Source organism: Siniperca chuatsi, linkage group LG4 (assembly GCF_020085105.1).
Source record: "Siniperca chuatsi isolate FFG_IHB_CAS linkage group LG4, ASM2008510v1, whole genome shotgun sequence".
NCBI lineage: Eukaryota > Metazoa > Chordata > Actinopteri > Centrarchiformes > Sinipercidae > Siniperca > Siniperca chuatsi.
The window spans coordinates 25,984,019-26,000,174 of NC_058045.1; the positions used below are offsets into that span (position 1 = coordinate 25,984,019).

Here is a 16,156-nt window from a genome sequence, read left to right on the forward strand (position 1 = left end):
AAATATTTAATGTATTAATGTTAAATAGTAAATATCAGCAGATATGTCAGAATTAGATTTGTTTTACTCTCAAATCTCAGTGTCAGCCTTAAAAATCCAGTATCTGTTGGGCTCTAATGTAAATCTTACCAATCTGTCGAACAAAACTGTCAACTATCACTTTAAATTACTGCGCTAAGCTTTAGAGCTGCAAAGGTTTTTCTTTTTCACACTTTTTAGATATTGCTAGTTGCAACACTAAGTGTGACAGTGTGCAGTACATCACACACACAAAAATCCTCATTGATCCATCCCCACCAAAGGGAAAGACGAACCACGCTGCACCAGAGAAAAACCCACTACATAAACCAAGATGCTTCACCGTCTCACTCCATAAGTCATTTTTAAGATATTCCTTATACCTCAGGAATATTTAGTCTCTGGTCTTATTGTCAGTCATCATAGTGTATGCTAGGTGTTACCATGGGGCAAAAGGGCCGATGATCTACAAGGTTGACACATGAATAATAATTTTGTTGTCTTTGTTCTTATCACTTCATTTGACAATCTTTTAAAACCTCGCTGTATGTTTTTAAAGGATTATTCCAGTTTATTATAACTTATTTTGATAGCTTTGACTCTCATTTCTATCAGTTACGACAATATTGTACTCAGCACAATAATTACTGAGATCTGGGAACAGGGTGACATCGCTACAACGAAGTCTGATGGGGCAAGAAACACAAGAAAGTCAGACAGCTTGTAAACGAGCCAGCAGTGTAGCCAGATTATCTAAACCACTTCATTTGGAGGTAAAACTGAAAGGGAGCGCACCTGAAATCTAGCTAATAATCCCTCATTGCACAGGAAACTGTGTGTACACAACTACAGCAAGTACAGTAGGTCAAATAGTTGGGGTAATAGTTTTACCATTTGTCTTTATTTTCTCTTCCAAACAAGTTTGGCTAACCCCGGGGTTTGTTTAACACCCGCCTGATTGTTTGTGACTGCCTGTATTTTTTGCTCCATCAGACTTCTTTTTAGTGATGTCACTGTGTTCCCAGATCTCAGCAATTAACTTGGAGAGTGTGATGTTATTATTACTGATAAGAATGGTGGCAAAAATTACAAAAGTAAGACCAAGGTTTTAATAAACAGGAATTATCCTGCAAGGTGCATTTGATGAGGTTTACTTGACACACATCTGAAAATTTTAAATCGTATCTGTCTGGGGTTCTTAGCAGCTTTTAAAGCTTTCACATGCTCACTTGTTTTGTCCCAGGTCTGATGCTGTGAATAGTCATGGAGAAACTAGAGGCTGTTTGGTGCTGAAGCTACAGCTGCAATAGAAACATCACTCTAACGCTGTGGTTCCCTTCTTTGCTCCTATGGTATTCCACACTGTTGTACCGTTTCATTTCAGCCCTGCTTCACCACATGAGTCAACTCACTGTATTATGCTAGAGTTGAATTGGCTGTGTTGGTGTAGGGGGGAGAACGGCGTACAGGCCTCGCTGTATCACTGGACCAAGGACTGGGAATACACCATCCTAACGCATTGCTTATAGGTTCATGAGCAGTTAATGATGAGTTAGTGTTTTCCAAAAGGGCATGTAGCAGCTCATTTAAGTCATCAGGGTAACATGTGACTCGGTATCATGAATTCTCACTCATTAGCATACTTGGAATTTTAATGTAAGACTTTTAATGTTGAAACACGCTGTGTGCAAAACATCCCGCACACACGCACACTTATGCATGTTTCAAATAAACAGTGGTGTGCTCTTGACTCATTAAACCAATGCAGTTCACCATCATGGCCTAAATACACACTGCTAATAGACTCAGGCTCAAAACACCTGATGGACTGAGACAATTTTCTATTAAAGTCCATATTTGACAAATAAAAAAACTGGAGTATGCATCAGGTATTTTCTGCCATTCATCCACAAATAAGATCTGTATACTATAAGTTACAACCTTTTTTTTTTTTCCTATGACCCCTGATCCCACTTAGCTTCTCCACTTATTCCCTCATTGAGACACTCCTGGCTGGTCATGCATAGATCCTCATATAACACCCCCTCCAACCACCACACTCCCTCTACAAGCCCTGTGCTCTTTAGCCAGTCAGCCTTGACACATGCAGGTTATGGTGTTGATCCGGGCCAAATCTGGGCTGAATCTGGGCCAAACATAGGCCGAACCGGGCCAAGTCTGAGCCATAATAAACCCAGCTGCTCCAGACCCAGATTTAGCCCCCGCTGGGCGCAGACAGTAACTGAAAAACCGTACCCCTCCCCTCCGCCAGAGCTCCCTCCTCTAGAAGAGACAGGAGGTCAATGGCTGGCTTTGGAGGCCAAGGGGCAGGACTGCTTAAGTTTCATCAATGGTAAGGTGTCCTCCTTATTTGCTCCCCTGATGATGATTGATTGCCAGTGGGGTGGAGGCTAACCAATAAGGAGCAGCGTATTTGATGAAGAGGAGGCCGGAGATCCACTACATACATCCACAGCAGCAGTTTATCTGCAGTCCTTTTCCAGAATCCCGTCTGATCGTGTAACCTTGTCTTGTTGTTGAGATAAAACTCACAGTCATCTAACTGTACCATGTTGAAATGAGACCAGTTCTGTTCACTGTCGTCTGACCAAGAACTCTTGTTCGTTCTAACTACAGTATGTGGCATCTTTGGGGTCCAGCAGTGAAGGGCTGTGATCAGATAGGAGGCTTTTTACTTGTGCTGAAACACAAAACTTAGCTGTGAGCATCACTATTAAAACAGAGCAGGAGGTCAAATCAAGTACTGAACATCTTTCGTATTTCTATGCAGTTAAGTGGCAAGTGCCAGGGCTACATATTGTAGCTCATGCAAAAGTGCTCTAAGATGCAGGTCTGCTATTTTCCTTCTTTTTTGTATTATTAAGAAGATATTAAAGCTATATTAGATCTATATTAGATATTAAAATGTGTAATGTGAAAGGGCTCACTTGTAGTTATGAACCCACAGAGAATTCTCACCAAACTTTGCAGTCCCCCTCGGCTCTATTCAGCGTTTTAGTGTCTTTCACCTCATTGTTTTGGTTTTATGGCCACAACTTTACTGTTCAGTCTCACTGATTTTGCAATATTGTTTTCAGCAGCAGCAGGCAGCTGTTTCAGCAAAAAACTCTTAAAAACCCACTGTACCTGCCCAGCACCAAACAGCAGACAGACAGAGTTAGGGACTAGCTGGTGAACATAGTGGAGCATTTAGCAGCTAAAGAGACAGATATCTTTCTAGGAGTTGGTGGAGACCAAAACAGAGCTAAAAGGAGAGTGAATAATGAACTTGCATTCATCAGGTGGACACAAACACAAATCCTAATGAATGTAATGTTGCTCTGTGTCTGCTGCAACTGTTCGGCCAGCCCAATAAAAATAATAATAAAACTTTATTTATAGAGCACTTATCAAAACAAAGTACAAAGTACTTCACAGAGAGAGAAATAAAATACCACAGTGAATGATAAAATATAAAATAAATAAGTTACATAAAAACAATAAAATAAACAGACAGCTCAGGTAAAATCAGGATATGCTTTCTGATAAAAATGCATTTTGAGAAGAGACTTAAAAGAAGACACTGACTCAGACAACCTCATTACTTCAGGCAGGTTCTTCCAGAGCCTCTGGGCCCTGGTGGCAAAAGCTCTGTCCCCCTTAGTTTTCATCCTGGATTCAGGAACAGAAGACCCCTCCCTGAAGATCTCAAACTACGTGAAGGTTCATAAGGGATTAAAAGGTCTAAAATATAGTCTGGAGCCAGGCCACGAAGAGCCTTTAAAAATAATCAACAAGATCTTAAAATCAATCCTAAAACAAACAGGGAGCCAATGTAAAGAGGCTAAAACAGGTGTGATGCGATCGTACCTCTTGGTCCTGGTTAACAGTCTAGCAGCTGAGTTTTGTACAGTCTGCAGTCGTTTCAAAGTTTTTTGATTAAGACAAGTGAACAGGCTGTTACAATAATCAAGGTGTGAGGAGATAAAAGCATGTACAACAGTTTCTGCATCACTAAAATTTTAAATAGATCGGATTTTTGCAATGTTTCTGAGGTGATAAAAACTTGATTGGACAAGCTTAGTGATATATTGCTCAAAACATACATTTCTATCATACAGCACACCAAGATTTCTTGCAACAGGCTTGATATGTTGTGACAGATTACCAGTAGATGGCAGTATTTGTTTAGTGATATGTTGGGGTCCAATAACAAGGATTTCAGTTTTATTTGAGTTGAGCTGAAGAAAATTTATCGACATCCAATTTTTTATGTCAGACAGGCAGTCCTGCAGAGAACTCTGCATACTAAGGTCAGTGGGCTTGACAGGCAGGTACAACTGAGTGTCATCCGCATAACAATGAAAAGAAATCCCATCTCTGCGGATGACATCACCCAAGGGAAGCATGTATAAGGAGAACAGTATTGGACCCAGAATTGAACCTTGAGGCACACCATACTTGATATGGGAGAAGGATGACGTAGTTATTTTTGGTGACACAGAATTTCTTATTGGACAGATAAGATGAGAACCAGTCTAGTGCAGTGCCAGATACACAGACCCAGTGCCTCAGTCTATCTAAAAGAATGCCATGATCAATTGTGTCAAAGGCAACATATAAGTCCAGCAGCACAAGAATTGAGCACATGCCTGCGTCTGCATTCACTAAAAGGTCATTAGTGACTTTGAGATAGGGCTGCCTCAGTGCTGTGGTGCTGAGGAAAGACAAATTGGAACTTTTCAAAGGTATTATTGTTTTCCATAGCAGCAAGAAGCTGCTTAGATACAAGTTTTTCGAGAATCTTCGAAATAAAAGGCAGTTTTGAGATTGGGCGATAGTTGTCCAGGAGGCTGGGATCAAGCCCAAGTTTTTTTTAGGACGGACTGGACACAAGCAGTTTTAAAGAAATCTGGGACGCAGCCAGTAGACAGCAAGCTGTTAAATATAATTAGCAAAAGGGGCGCAATACAATCCATAACTTCCAATAAAAACCTAGGCTCAAACATACTTCATGTAGAGCATGTGCCCTCTCCTCTGCATTTGCATACACACCACCAGCCACCACTAAAGAATACTTACCTGGTGCACTTTTTGCCTTTTTTTAAAGTGTTAGAAATATTTCAAAGTGGTCAGTGCACAGTCCAAACTGTCTCTGTGGGTTTTGATAGATAAGGTAGCAGCTATCACAGGATGTGTTATACATTTATCAAAGTTGTTATATATTTTTATTATATATATTATATATAATGTCTAATTATTATATGTAACAATAAAATCTAAACTACACACACAATCAAATAATGCAGGCCTATAGCTACATTTGCAACTAACAATAATAAAACTAAACTACTGAATTAATGAACTGCATCTGGTTTTCCACAAAATAGCCATCTCTTAAATCCCTACTGCCTTCACAAACCTTTTTAGATGATTTCACATACACTAAATCAGTGTTTTCTACACTCTGTTCTACAGTACAGAAAATTTGCAAACTTGTCTAATCATACAAAAGAAATGATTCTGATATTAAACTGCACAAGCATCGTTTGCTGTTGAATGTGGACCCTAACATCTCAGCTGTCTCAGTTGTTACTCAGCTAAGACATGTTTGTCTGAATCTCTAAGGCACAGTTAGCTATAGGAGCAACCTGCAGAGAATGAAAGCCATTTGCTCATATATAAAAACCGTCCTATGTGATCATGGCCTGATGTCCCTCTGCCCTTTTGTTTTCTGTTAATGTGCTACTACAGCTGACATTGTACAATGCCTCCTTTCACTTCAAACACTGTCTACACCTGAAAATGCCTTTCTCTCAATGTACCCTCCCTTTATAACTGACGAATGAATGCACTTTACATATTGTGATATGTGTGTGTTTGTACCATGAGGTCTCCACTGATATTAATAACATTATTTTAACTTGGTGTTGTTTTGCTTGTATTTTTTTAACCTTTTCTTCTATATCACCGCTACACTGTATATGTTTTTATAATGTAAATAACACAGACTACAGTTGCGTTGCTCTTACTCACCAAAAACACAGTAACGTGTGTTTCTGCTGGGACTGCCTCTCAATGTGAACACATAGCCAGAGATAGACCACAGCAGCTGACAGTTATCTACGCAGTAAAAAAAGTTCATTGCAGTTATTTAGCACCTGTAAGACAGTTGTACTGTATGTGCAAATATCTGTAGAAGCTTAGATATTCATGCTCGCAATGTATTTCTAGCTCAGTTTCCCAGATAATGATTATTACTATGTGTTCATGTATAGTAATTTTGATATGTGTGTGTGTCTCTACCTCCCTCTCTGTTTTCCTCTCTCTCCCTGTGTGTTTCAGTGGAGAATGGGGAACACTGCGACTTCACTGTGCTACGCAACATGCTGATCAGGTGACACACAGCGTTATTTCCCACGATTATTCTCATGAATGCAACCCTCTGCAACCCTAACCCTCTGATGAATGAAACTGTAATTCCTGTCAAACATAACCCAGAGAGGCCACTAGAGGCTGACACATTTCTTCGAATGGCCACATTAGTTTACAATACATGCAGTATATTGCCTCAGATGCTAATGTAGCAATAGTCAAAGTTTAATATATGTAAAATTCATTTGTAGCCTTAGCTTAGTCCCTTATTTATTCCCTTTTTTTGTTCCTTACCTGATTTGTTTTTCTTTTTCCTCGCCTTCCTTAGGACCCATATGCAGGATCTAAAGGACGTCACCAACAATGTCCACTACGAGAATTACCGCAGTAAGAAACTCGCTGCCGTCACCTGTAATGGAGTGGACACTTCCAAGACCAAGGGACAGCTCACTAAGTACGCCTCAGTTACTAAGCTACTACTTCTCTAATTTTAATGACAGAGAACACACTACTTTAGATGTGGAAAAACTACAAAGGCAGCTTGTTGTCACAGCTTTCCTTTTGTGTTTTTATTTATTTTTTGGCAACCTTAGGCATGCTCACAAAAAAGTATGTTATTCATTTAGCACCTGTCTTTCTTTAAAAGGTTTCTCTATTGAATATTAAAGGTGAACAAAACAAATTACTAACAGTTAGCCTTTGCCATGGTCAGCAGGAGTCCCCTGGCACAGATGGAGGAGGAGCGCAGAGAGCACGTCATGAAAATGAAGAAAATGGAGGCTGAAATGGAGCAGGTGTTTGAAATGAAGGTTAAGGAGAAGAAGCAGAAACTGAAGGACTCAGAGGCTGAGGTGTGTGTGTGTGTGTGTGTGTGTGTGTGTGTACTGTGGAAGATATTATAATCATGAAGATTATTATTTTCATTCAGTTTTATTCGCTTGCTAATAAATTCTTTATATCATGGTCACTGAGCATTTTTCTTGATTGGCTGCCAGGAGTCCATTACCTTGAAATAGTAGTTTGACAAAAATAATCTTAACTCAAGGTCAACTTACTGTCTTTTTCTGGAGCTTTAAACACTATCTCCATCTTCATCAGAGGAAGTTGCTCAGTTGTCATGGAAAATAACCATGAACACACTCCTATGACAACTGAACAAACTCCATCCGCAGATGAAGACAGTGAGATGTGGTTGTAAGCTCTGGGAAAAGCTAGTACAGTAAGTAGACCTTGAGTTAAATTCTGTTTGTCTGATTTTTTTATAAATGTATTTCACACTTTTGTTATTTGCGTGAATCTGGACGTTCAAATCGATTAACAGTAGAATTTTTTGAATTAACGTTAGCGACAGTGAAGCTGCAGCCTACAGGTCTGAGTAGCTGGAGGGGAAAGGGGAGGACTCGCAAGGAACAGTGTGAAAACGAAAGAGACAGCGATAAAGAGCTGACGTGTTTTTTTGTTTTGTTTTTTCTGCGAGCGGGACAGAACTTGTCAGGATTTTTCAAAGTCCTAGCCCAGCCTTGTGAAACAAGAATTGGTACAAGAAGTATATTTCAGGATAACAGAAAAACGAGAAAATGAAAGAAAATAAACAACTGATAGTGATTACATGTGCTATTAAAGGGAACGTACAACTTGTCGGGTAATTATCTTACATAATTACTCCAGCTCTAGTTTTGCTGAGTTTATATTTACAGTTTATTTGAGTAGATTTGAGTTTCTTTCAGTCTTTGTGTTTGAGAGTGAGTCTATCGGATGTTTTGACCCTCAGCTGGAGCGACGTCACGAACAGATGAAAAGGAACTTGGAGGCGCAATACAAAGAGCTCGAGGAGAAGAGACGAGTGTTTGAGGATGAGAAGGCCAACTGGGAGGCTCAGCAGAGAATCCTCGAACAGCAGAAACTGGACGCCTCCAAGTCAGTAACACTCAAACTTTTGAACAGCTGACTGACAAGCTATTTATCATATGTTTCAGTCTGCAGTACTGATACATATGACAAAATGTCCTTTGACAATATTGTTGCCATGATTCTTCTAAAATAAGACATTAACTGTATATTGTTACTGCTGTGACACATTTCATTTTCAGCACATTTTCTTACCTGTTTAGGACATGGAATTATATAATCTGTTGCCTTCACTGACTTCTAAAGGTTCCCAGTACAAACAGCAACAAAATCTTTACAACCTCACCTCATTTAGCACAAAATCTAAAAGTAATTATAAATAAATGACCATTTCTGCTATGTATTCACAGTTAATATATCCAACACACACATGGGTGGGTGAAACTTTACAAAGTAATGCTGTCAGTTAAGTTGTGACTACTTCTTGCTCTTTGAATGCAACATTAAATATGTCTGCACCAGAGTACCTGACATCATTCACATGTCAAGTATTTGAGTTTATTGTTAAATTCTAATCAGTACATATTACTTATTTTATTGTTGTTGGGTTTTTTTATGTTTAATAGGCTATTAAAAATACCTGAAAGGCAGCGTGACGCACCATAACACATTACTGGGTCATTTGGTTCAGACTATGGAGGGAAAAAAAGATTCATAGTTTCCTTAAGCTCTGGTCCAGTTCATGTTCACACTGACTTTTTACAAACCAACAAAGTAAATATGGAGTAAATATGAAGTCATGGACTGACAGGTAACTCATTGATTGGACAGTTTTGGAGACTGTAAGGTGCCTGTAAAGCCCAGTAATGATTTTTCCATGTTATTGTACAAGATAGCGAAGTAATCTGCTCACTCTTCTTGTTTCTCACACAGGACGATGGAAAAGAACAAGAAGAAAGGAAAAATCTTTTGAAGAGAGACACGACCTGTTCCTTGAGTTTTACGCAAACTAATTGTTTCTTCATCCTTTCCGAACATAAACAGATATAACATTCATTAAATTCCACAACATTCCTCTGTGTTAAATTAACCACACACCACGCCATTTACACACACACACACACACACACACACACACACACACACACACATGCTGGTCTCTCTGCAGGGTTTCACTGTATCTGGTGAAACCTTTTCTTTTCATGGGGAATGCATGTTTTTGTGAAATTCTATTTTCCTATATTTCCTGACAAAGAGGAGAAGCCAGAGTTCCTCTGAGCTACAGTACGGAGTTAACACATGGCAGGGACCATGCATAGCCATTTGTACACATGTAGTAGTTGTTTGTTCTCTAGCTATTCCATAGGTCTGCAGATAGACGTATTATCCCTCTCCTCGACGCTCTTTCTTTTGTTGTTCTCAAAAATGTAACAAAGTGTATACACATTACAACACTCAGTCATAAAGACCTGACTGAGAGTGTGTTAGGAGTAGGGAAAGTGTATGTGAGTGAAGGTAACTGAATCAGGTGGCAGCTGAGGAGGGAGACGTCAGGTGGGATAAAGGCCCAGTCACACCAGAAAGTGGCACAGCGAAGGGTCATATTTCATGAGTCTGTGCAAAATATGTGGTTCTACCAGGTTGGTGACATAGTAACTACTCGTAGGGCCAGTTAAACTGCTGTAACTGGCAAGCTAACCGCTAATGCTATTTAGTAGCTTTTTGAACTTTCCGTTTTCTAAGTACTGGGCCGTTTACTCCCAGCTCACGTTTCATTCTCAGGATTGTACATCATTTCATTCAATAAAGAGTTACTGAGGTGGAAAAACACTCTGAGAAGAAGCTTGCTAAGTGTTAGTTAGCAAACTCGTTAGCTCAGTCGATGGTACAAATACGGCTTTTGAATAAGACAATGAGGATCGCTAACAGAACATATTTTCTCATCCGTTTGAAAAACGTATTTGTAACGTCGACTCCTGTCACATAACTGTTTACAAACCATTCCTCTTTTGTGGAGCACTTTGTACTCCGGCGGAGGAGATTAAATAAGAGTGGATGGAGCAACACAGCTAATAAGCTGCAATAGCTTCCTCTGCTCTGTTCCCTCAGAGGTCAGCACTGTCAAGACGACTTGCTGTTGGGCGACAGCATGAATTCAGGCTTTAAAGTTCACCAGACTCTATGTAAAAAAATATGCCCTCGCAACCCAATACACTGATCCAAATTTTGCCTCTTTGAATGTTGGTGTGACTGGGCCTTTAAACAGGATTTACAGTGCAGTGGCAGGTGTGTTTTATTAAATGCTGTGTTTGAGGTCGTAGATGCTGTCTGATCTGAACCAGACAGAAGGAGATAAGAAACCTTGTGTGTAACAGCAGCCAGGATATTATCATGGCAGTGTGTGTTTCCTATTTAAATAGAAGACATTATGCAAAAGCCTCATTGGTGTCTACAACTTTACAGGTAACAGTGATTACAGATGTTTTTATATTGTGATGTAAGTGATGGATGTTGTCATAGATCTGAACCCCGATGTCCAGCTTTTTGTGATACTTTCCCGTTGTGGAAAACCACAGGGACAGTTCATCAAAAAGCTGAAATATTCCTTTAACCTTCCTTTCTTCCAGGACTCCCCAGAAAGACAAGTGTTTGGAGACGTTTGCCAATTCAGCCATAGCTTTGTCTCTGAATTCACTTAGTCATACATAAATAAAGGCTTCCACACAACAAAACATAGCTCCTCTGCTATTCTCTCAAACAGAACATGTTAGGTCCAGGTCTGAGTCAGTTCCGAGTCAGAAATCAGTGAGCTGTGACACATTAAACCGTTAATATACCTTTCAGAGAGTTGTCATGTTTTATTTTCATATGATGATGATATTAATACTATATGTATGGTTAAAGAACGACTCCTTAAATCCCATGTAGTTTTCTTAAATGACTCATAGATTAATCTGTTATTTTAAGTATAGTTTTTCAGAAAGCCCGCAGTCTTCATGATCCATTTAAAGCAAAATGCTAAAGTGACAAACCTTACATCTTCAGCACATAAAATATCACCTGTATGGATTTGTTCATGATGGAAATGCATATATTGTGTACATACTGGAGGCTGCTCAGTGGCCTTTTTTTGTTGAGTTTTTTTGTTTTTTTCCGGACTATTATATACCAGGAATAACAACAGAACTCAGAACAGAACCTATTATGTAAAACTTGTCTTAAGAATCCATGAATACATCTCCATACATTTTATACACACACATATATACTGTATACATCTATGCCAATGAGTATACCTTCTCAGGACCGCTCTGTTAAGCTATATTTAATCTTTAAGTCCAGAGAAAAGCAATTTTGTGGTCCTACAAGTTAAAAGAAGTGACTGAATGTTTCTCTGAAATGCTTGTGAACCAGTCACCTTCCAGTAACACCAAGCTGAGATAGACAAGAAGTTTAGGTGGATTTTTCTTTTGTAATATTTTCTTTTTTTTTATATGTACACTGTTTTTCTGCTTCTCTTTGTTTTATTATGTGTTCTGTCTCTAACTGTACATGGTTAATATTAAAGTTGACAAAGTTATGGTTTAACTCCCAAAGTGTGCAAGTATTCTTTTTAGCCCACTCATGAAATGGTGTGTCTATGGGGACTGGGGGGGCATTTGAATGGATCATTGATGTTATTAGTCACCCCCTCCTTAACCATAGACCTTGCAGATCTTAAAATACCTAAGTGAGTTGCTCGTGTTGGTGAAATGAATTCCCATCGTTATCCAGACTGTGTTGTAGTCAGCCACTGACTAATCCATATCTGATAATTCATAAAAGACATGAATTGAACCCCAGTAATTACCTACTCAGAAAACACACAGCCAGCAATAAAGTCCATTACAGCAATAAAAGTTTTATTAAAATACAAAGAACAAGTCTTCACACCTTTGAGTTTGCAAAACCAGGCATTCATTTAATAAAGTATAATACAATAATACATCTTCAGTGCTGCTGACCGCTGCCCTCAGTGTTGTGGCGCTGATTGTAGACATCCAGAGCCCACTGGAAAGTACGACTGTAGCAGATCTGTCTTCCTCTGATAGTCTGGACTCTGCAAAACATACAGAAGAGAAAACTCAATAAACTTAATCCACCTTTTCTTCATGTTTTAATGGAAGTGTAATTCATTATTATGGATGCTGTGACCTTTTGATGATGCCTGTCTGGAGGTCAAAGGCCCTCCGTCTTTCTACTCATTTCATAATTTTTCACCAGTTACAAGACAAAAATAGCAAAAGAATGAAACAAACTTACATGAATGCCTGCTTTAGACAGGAGCTGTGGGTCTTGGTTATGCTAGATACAAGCTTTGATGGTAACGTGCGCTTGCATAAGTTGAAGCAGCAGTTTCCAGGTGCCATGCTGAACTGCAGAGCTTTAGCTGTGAGGAAGGTAAATGGATAAAATCACTATAAACATGTTGGTGAGAAACCTTCAAACAAACACGAGGAGGCTCGAACAGAGATCACTCACGCATGGCGTTGCAGCAGCAGGCGGTGAGCAGCAGCAGCCCCAGAGTGAAGCAGAGAGTCTTCATGATGCTGTCGGTAAAATGCTGATGATGACGATGTTCTTCTCTCTTTGTTGTGATCGACTCTCAGCACTACGTCCGATATAAATACTGTCCATTGTGGAACTGAAATGTGTATGATGTCAGCCTTCCCCTCCAAAATGAATCCTACATGAGACATCAAGGCGAAATTTCCCCACACCTCCTCAGCTTTCCACCTTGAAGACATAACTCAAATGTCTGCAGCTGTCTAGTTAGGGGTGGAAAATACAGTAAAGGGACAGGCCACAGTTTTGTTGTAAAGATTGAAATAATCTCCTGTACCACAGAAGAGGAAATAGTCTGTTCAGCATTTATCTTTACATCTAGGTGTATATTTAGTTAGTAGAAAGGTCATCAAAGGCATTCAAGTTCGTGATACACTTGTACTGTAACTTTCAACAGAAGTACAAAGAACACACAAAGACCAGAAACACATTTTTATTTAGATTATACTCAAGTTTAAGGGTCATTTTGTTCTTAGTTTTCTCATGAAATGAGGTTTTAACATTTCACCTTTTACATTTCCAGAGCAGATGGCAGTAAGGCGTCAAAACCAACCCAAATGCACACACATGTCCATGTCCAGACATGCACAATATTTGCTGATCAAAACATTTTATGGATTCTAGAGAATGCACAGTAACTTTGTGCATTTCCTCATTTTGCTGCGACTAATATGGTTATTACTGAAGTAGAAACACCTGTATCTAAGAATGATTTATAAAAGACTGATTTATATGACCAGGGCCTTACGGTGGGTCCTGCTTAGTACTTGATCTCAGGCTCTATAAGAAGGTACCTGTGTCAAAATCTAGTTCATTATCTGAGTTTAATGCTTATAGTGCTTATATGTTGCATACTCATAAATTAATGCATTTAATCAAATTCTCTCACAGAAAATCTAGGGGCCAGGTTTCTAGACAAGAAAGCATAGAAATACTGCACAAATCGAACAGAGAGTGGGAGGAATGTGGTGTAAATGGTGGCCCGACAGCATATTTTTGCCCTGACTCCTCATGTGAGGGGAATTCTTTGTGAGCTAGTCAACTGAAGCTCCAAAACCTAGTCTGTCGTTTCTCTTCCTGGTCCACAATATGTATCCCTTACTAGCCCTACAGAGTCTAACATGTTCTCCCTACTAGGTTATGCTTTTCTAGCCTAAATATGTGAATTCTAATTCTTACCTAAGTCACGCTGGAATTAGGAGATCACATGTATTACATTTTAAGGGGAGACAGTTAGAGAATGCAATCGACTGTCCTTGAGTGTCGAAGCAACGGATCTACGCAGCTGTCATCATGGGTCTACTGCAGGAGACCGCGAAATGAACTAATGCTAGAGACACAGAGCACGTTTCATTTCTAGGTTTGCAAGTGACCCCAAGCGTGACATGTGCATGACCTGTACCTCACCTCACCAGTTTAGAGGATGGTTGATTTTTAGATGCATCAGAGGACTGACCAAGCCGATATCTCAGAGCCAATTTAAAATTTGGGCAAAAAGTGACATTCTAGCCAGTCGAATTGTTTGTTGTTAAAGGGTTGGCCTATGTAGATTTGTTTAGAGTTGCAGGATTATGTGTTATCGGGCTCTCTGTCTGGCATTTTGAAAAACACACACAGGAAAATTAAATCATGCATATACTTTTTTGACATAAAAAGTCAGTTTGTAATGTCTTTAATCAGAGGTGGGAGAGAGGGATTATTAATACAACACAAAATACCAACCACCAAAATGTGTTGGTTTCTGCCTCCTCCAGGGTAAACTACATTACTAGTTTATCATGAGTCACTTCCCCCCTTTATGTGGTGAAGTGACTCATGTGTGGTGCAGACTGAAGTGATGGAGACAGCATGATGTTCACAAGATCTTATCGCAGAGGTTTTCAGACGTGTACACAAACCCAGGTTTAGCAATGCATCTGTGACCTATTTAGATCACTTCTGTGCTTGCTGCATGTGCATAATTTCTTTTTATTCAAAGATGAATTTGAGAAGCATGTGTTACAGTTAAACTACTGATATGTCAGAACATACTAAAGTAAAACTAGACTTTGACAAAATATTCAAGGAAATATCACTGTGGTACCATTAAAGGGACAGTTCACAATAAAAAATACATATTTCTCCTCTTACCTGTAGTGCTATTGATCCATCTAGATTGTTTTGGTGTGAGTTGCCGTGTTTTGAGGATATCGGCTGCAGAGATGTCTGCCTTTTTTGAATATAATGGAACTAAATGGCACTGGGCTTGTGGTGCTCAAAGCGCCAAAAAAATACATTTGAAAAACTCAACAGCAATGTCTCTTTCCAGAAATCATTACTAAAGATAATCCACAGACCTTGCTGTGAGCAGTTTCATGTAGGGACTATTTGCTTTCTACCGATAGTTCCTACATGAAACTGCTCACATGAAACTTCCAGGTTGTTGGAACGCCATTTTCTTTCAAGTTTTCGCAATGTTTGCTTTAATTTGTGGGTTTGGGGGTTATACCATGGAGCTAACCTTCTTTGTTTTATTATCTTCTTTTTTAGAGGAGCAATAGAGTTGAGTGTTGTTCGCAGTGAGCCTGCAGCACTATCAACTAGATGATCAATTTGGGAGGGACTGCAATTAGCATAGTCTGTTATATTGAGACATGGCATTGAATTAAATGCAGATGGAATCACTTCCTTAAATTTAGCTACAGCACTGTCTGATAGACAGTAGCAGTGTGTAGTGTAGGAGTATTTGCCTAATGGTGTGTAGTCCAGTAATAGCAGTTCAAAAGTTATTAAATAATGGTCCGATAAAGAAGGATTCTGTGGAAAGACTATTAAATGTTCAGTTTCAATGCCATAAACCAGAACAAGGTCGAGGGTGTGGTTAAAACAGTGAGTGGGTTTATGTACACTCTGACAGAAGCCAATCGAATTTAATAAAGAGATAAACGCAGTACTAAGGCTATCATTTTCAACGTCCACATGAATATTGAAATCACCTACAATAATTAATTTATTTGTTTTAAGAACTAAACTTGATAGAAACTCTGAGAATTCAGATAAAAATTCAGAGTAAGGACCAGGAGCGCGATACACTATAACAAATAGAATTGGCTGTTGTGTTTTCCAGGTTGGGTGTGAAAGACTAAGAACAAGGCTTTCGAATGAGTTATAAATTAGTTTAGTTAGTTTAGGGCTGAGTAATAGGCTTGAGTCGAAGATGGCTGCAACTCCACCTCCTCGGCCGGTGCCTCAAGGAATATAATAAGTATTAATATGACTGGGCGGAGTGGATTGACCCAGCCAGGTTTCAGTAAGACAAAATAAGTCAATA

At 39.3% G+C, this 16,156-nt stretch overlaps 2 protein-coding genes across 8 annotated transcripts in view; one reads left to right on the forward strand and one right to left on the reverse strand.

Annotated features, from left to right (window-relative positions):
* LOC122874839 (septin-7-like) overlaps window positions 1–11,829 on the forward strand; it is a 53,721-nt gene extending 41,892 nt beyond the window's left edge. For 4 of the 7 annotated variants that reach the window (XM_044193261.1, XM_044193259.1, XM_044193263.1 and 1 more), the window contains 5 exons: window positions 6,364–6,415; window positions 6,722–6,847; window positions 7,106–7,244; window positions 8,165–8,310; window positions 9,175–11,829. In XM_044193261.1, coding sequence (XP_044049196.1) covers window positions 6,364–6,415; window positions 6,722–6,847; window positions 7,106–7,244; window positions 8,165–8,310; window positions 9,175–9,214 — 503 coding nt within the window. In that variant the 3' untranslated portion in view covers window positions 9,215–11,829. The remainder of the gene's footprint in view (window positions 1–6,363; window positions 6,416–6,721; window positions 6,848–7,105; window positions 7,245–8,164; window positions 8,311–9,174) is intronic. The other 3 variants (XM_044193260.1, XM_044193265.1, XM_044193264.1) reach the window with 1 other exon arrangement.
* A 293-nt stretch (window positions 11,830–12,122) lies between these two features.
* On the reverse strand, window positions 12,123–13,043 carry LOC122874983 (C-C motif chemokine 4-like). Its single transcript, XM_044193623.1, has 3 exons — window positions 12,763–13,043; window positions 12,544–12,670; window positions 12,123–12,340 (listed from the first exon to the last, which is right to left on the reverse strand). Exons 1-3 carry the CDS (start codon window positions 12,824–12,826, stop codon window positions 12,232–12,234), a joined length of 300 nt encoding a protein of 99 aa, XP_044049558.1. The 5' UTR covers window positions 12,827–13,043; the 3' UTR covers window positions 12,123–12,231.
* Window positions 13,044–16,156: the final 3,113 nt, after the last annotated feature.

What these genes read in the sequence shown, in the direction of transcription:
- LOC122874983 (XM_044193623.1), bottom strand. Translation starts at nt 12,826, where the DNA reads ATGAAGACTCTCTGCTTCACTCTGGGGCTGCTGCTGCTCACCGCCTGC. An exon ending in CTGCTGCTGCAACGCCATGC is followed by an intron (nt 12,671 to 12,762) that starts GTGAGTGATCTC and finishes CCTTCCTCACAG; the next exon opens with CTAAAGCTCTGCAGTTCAGC. An exon ending in TGTCTAAAGCAGGCATTCAT is followed by an intron (nt 12,341 to 12,543) that starts GTAAGTTTGTTT and finishes TATGTTTTGCAG; the next exon opens with AGTCCAGACTATCAGAGGAA.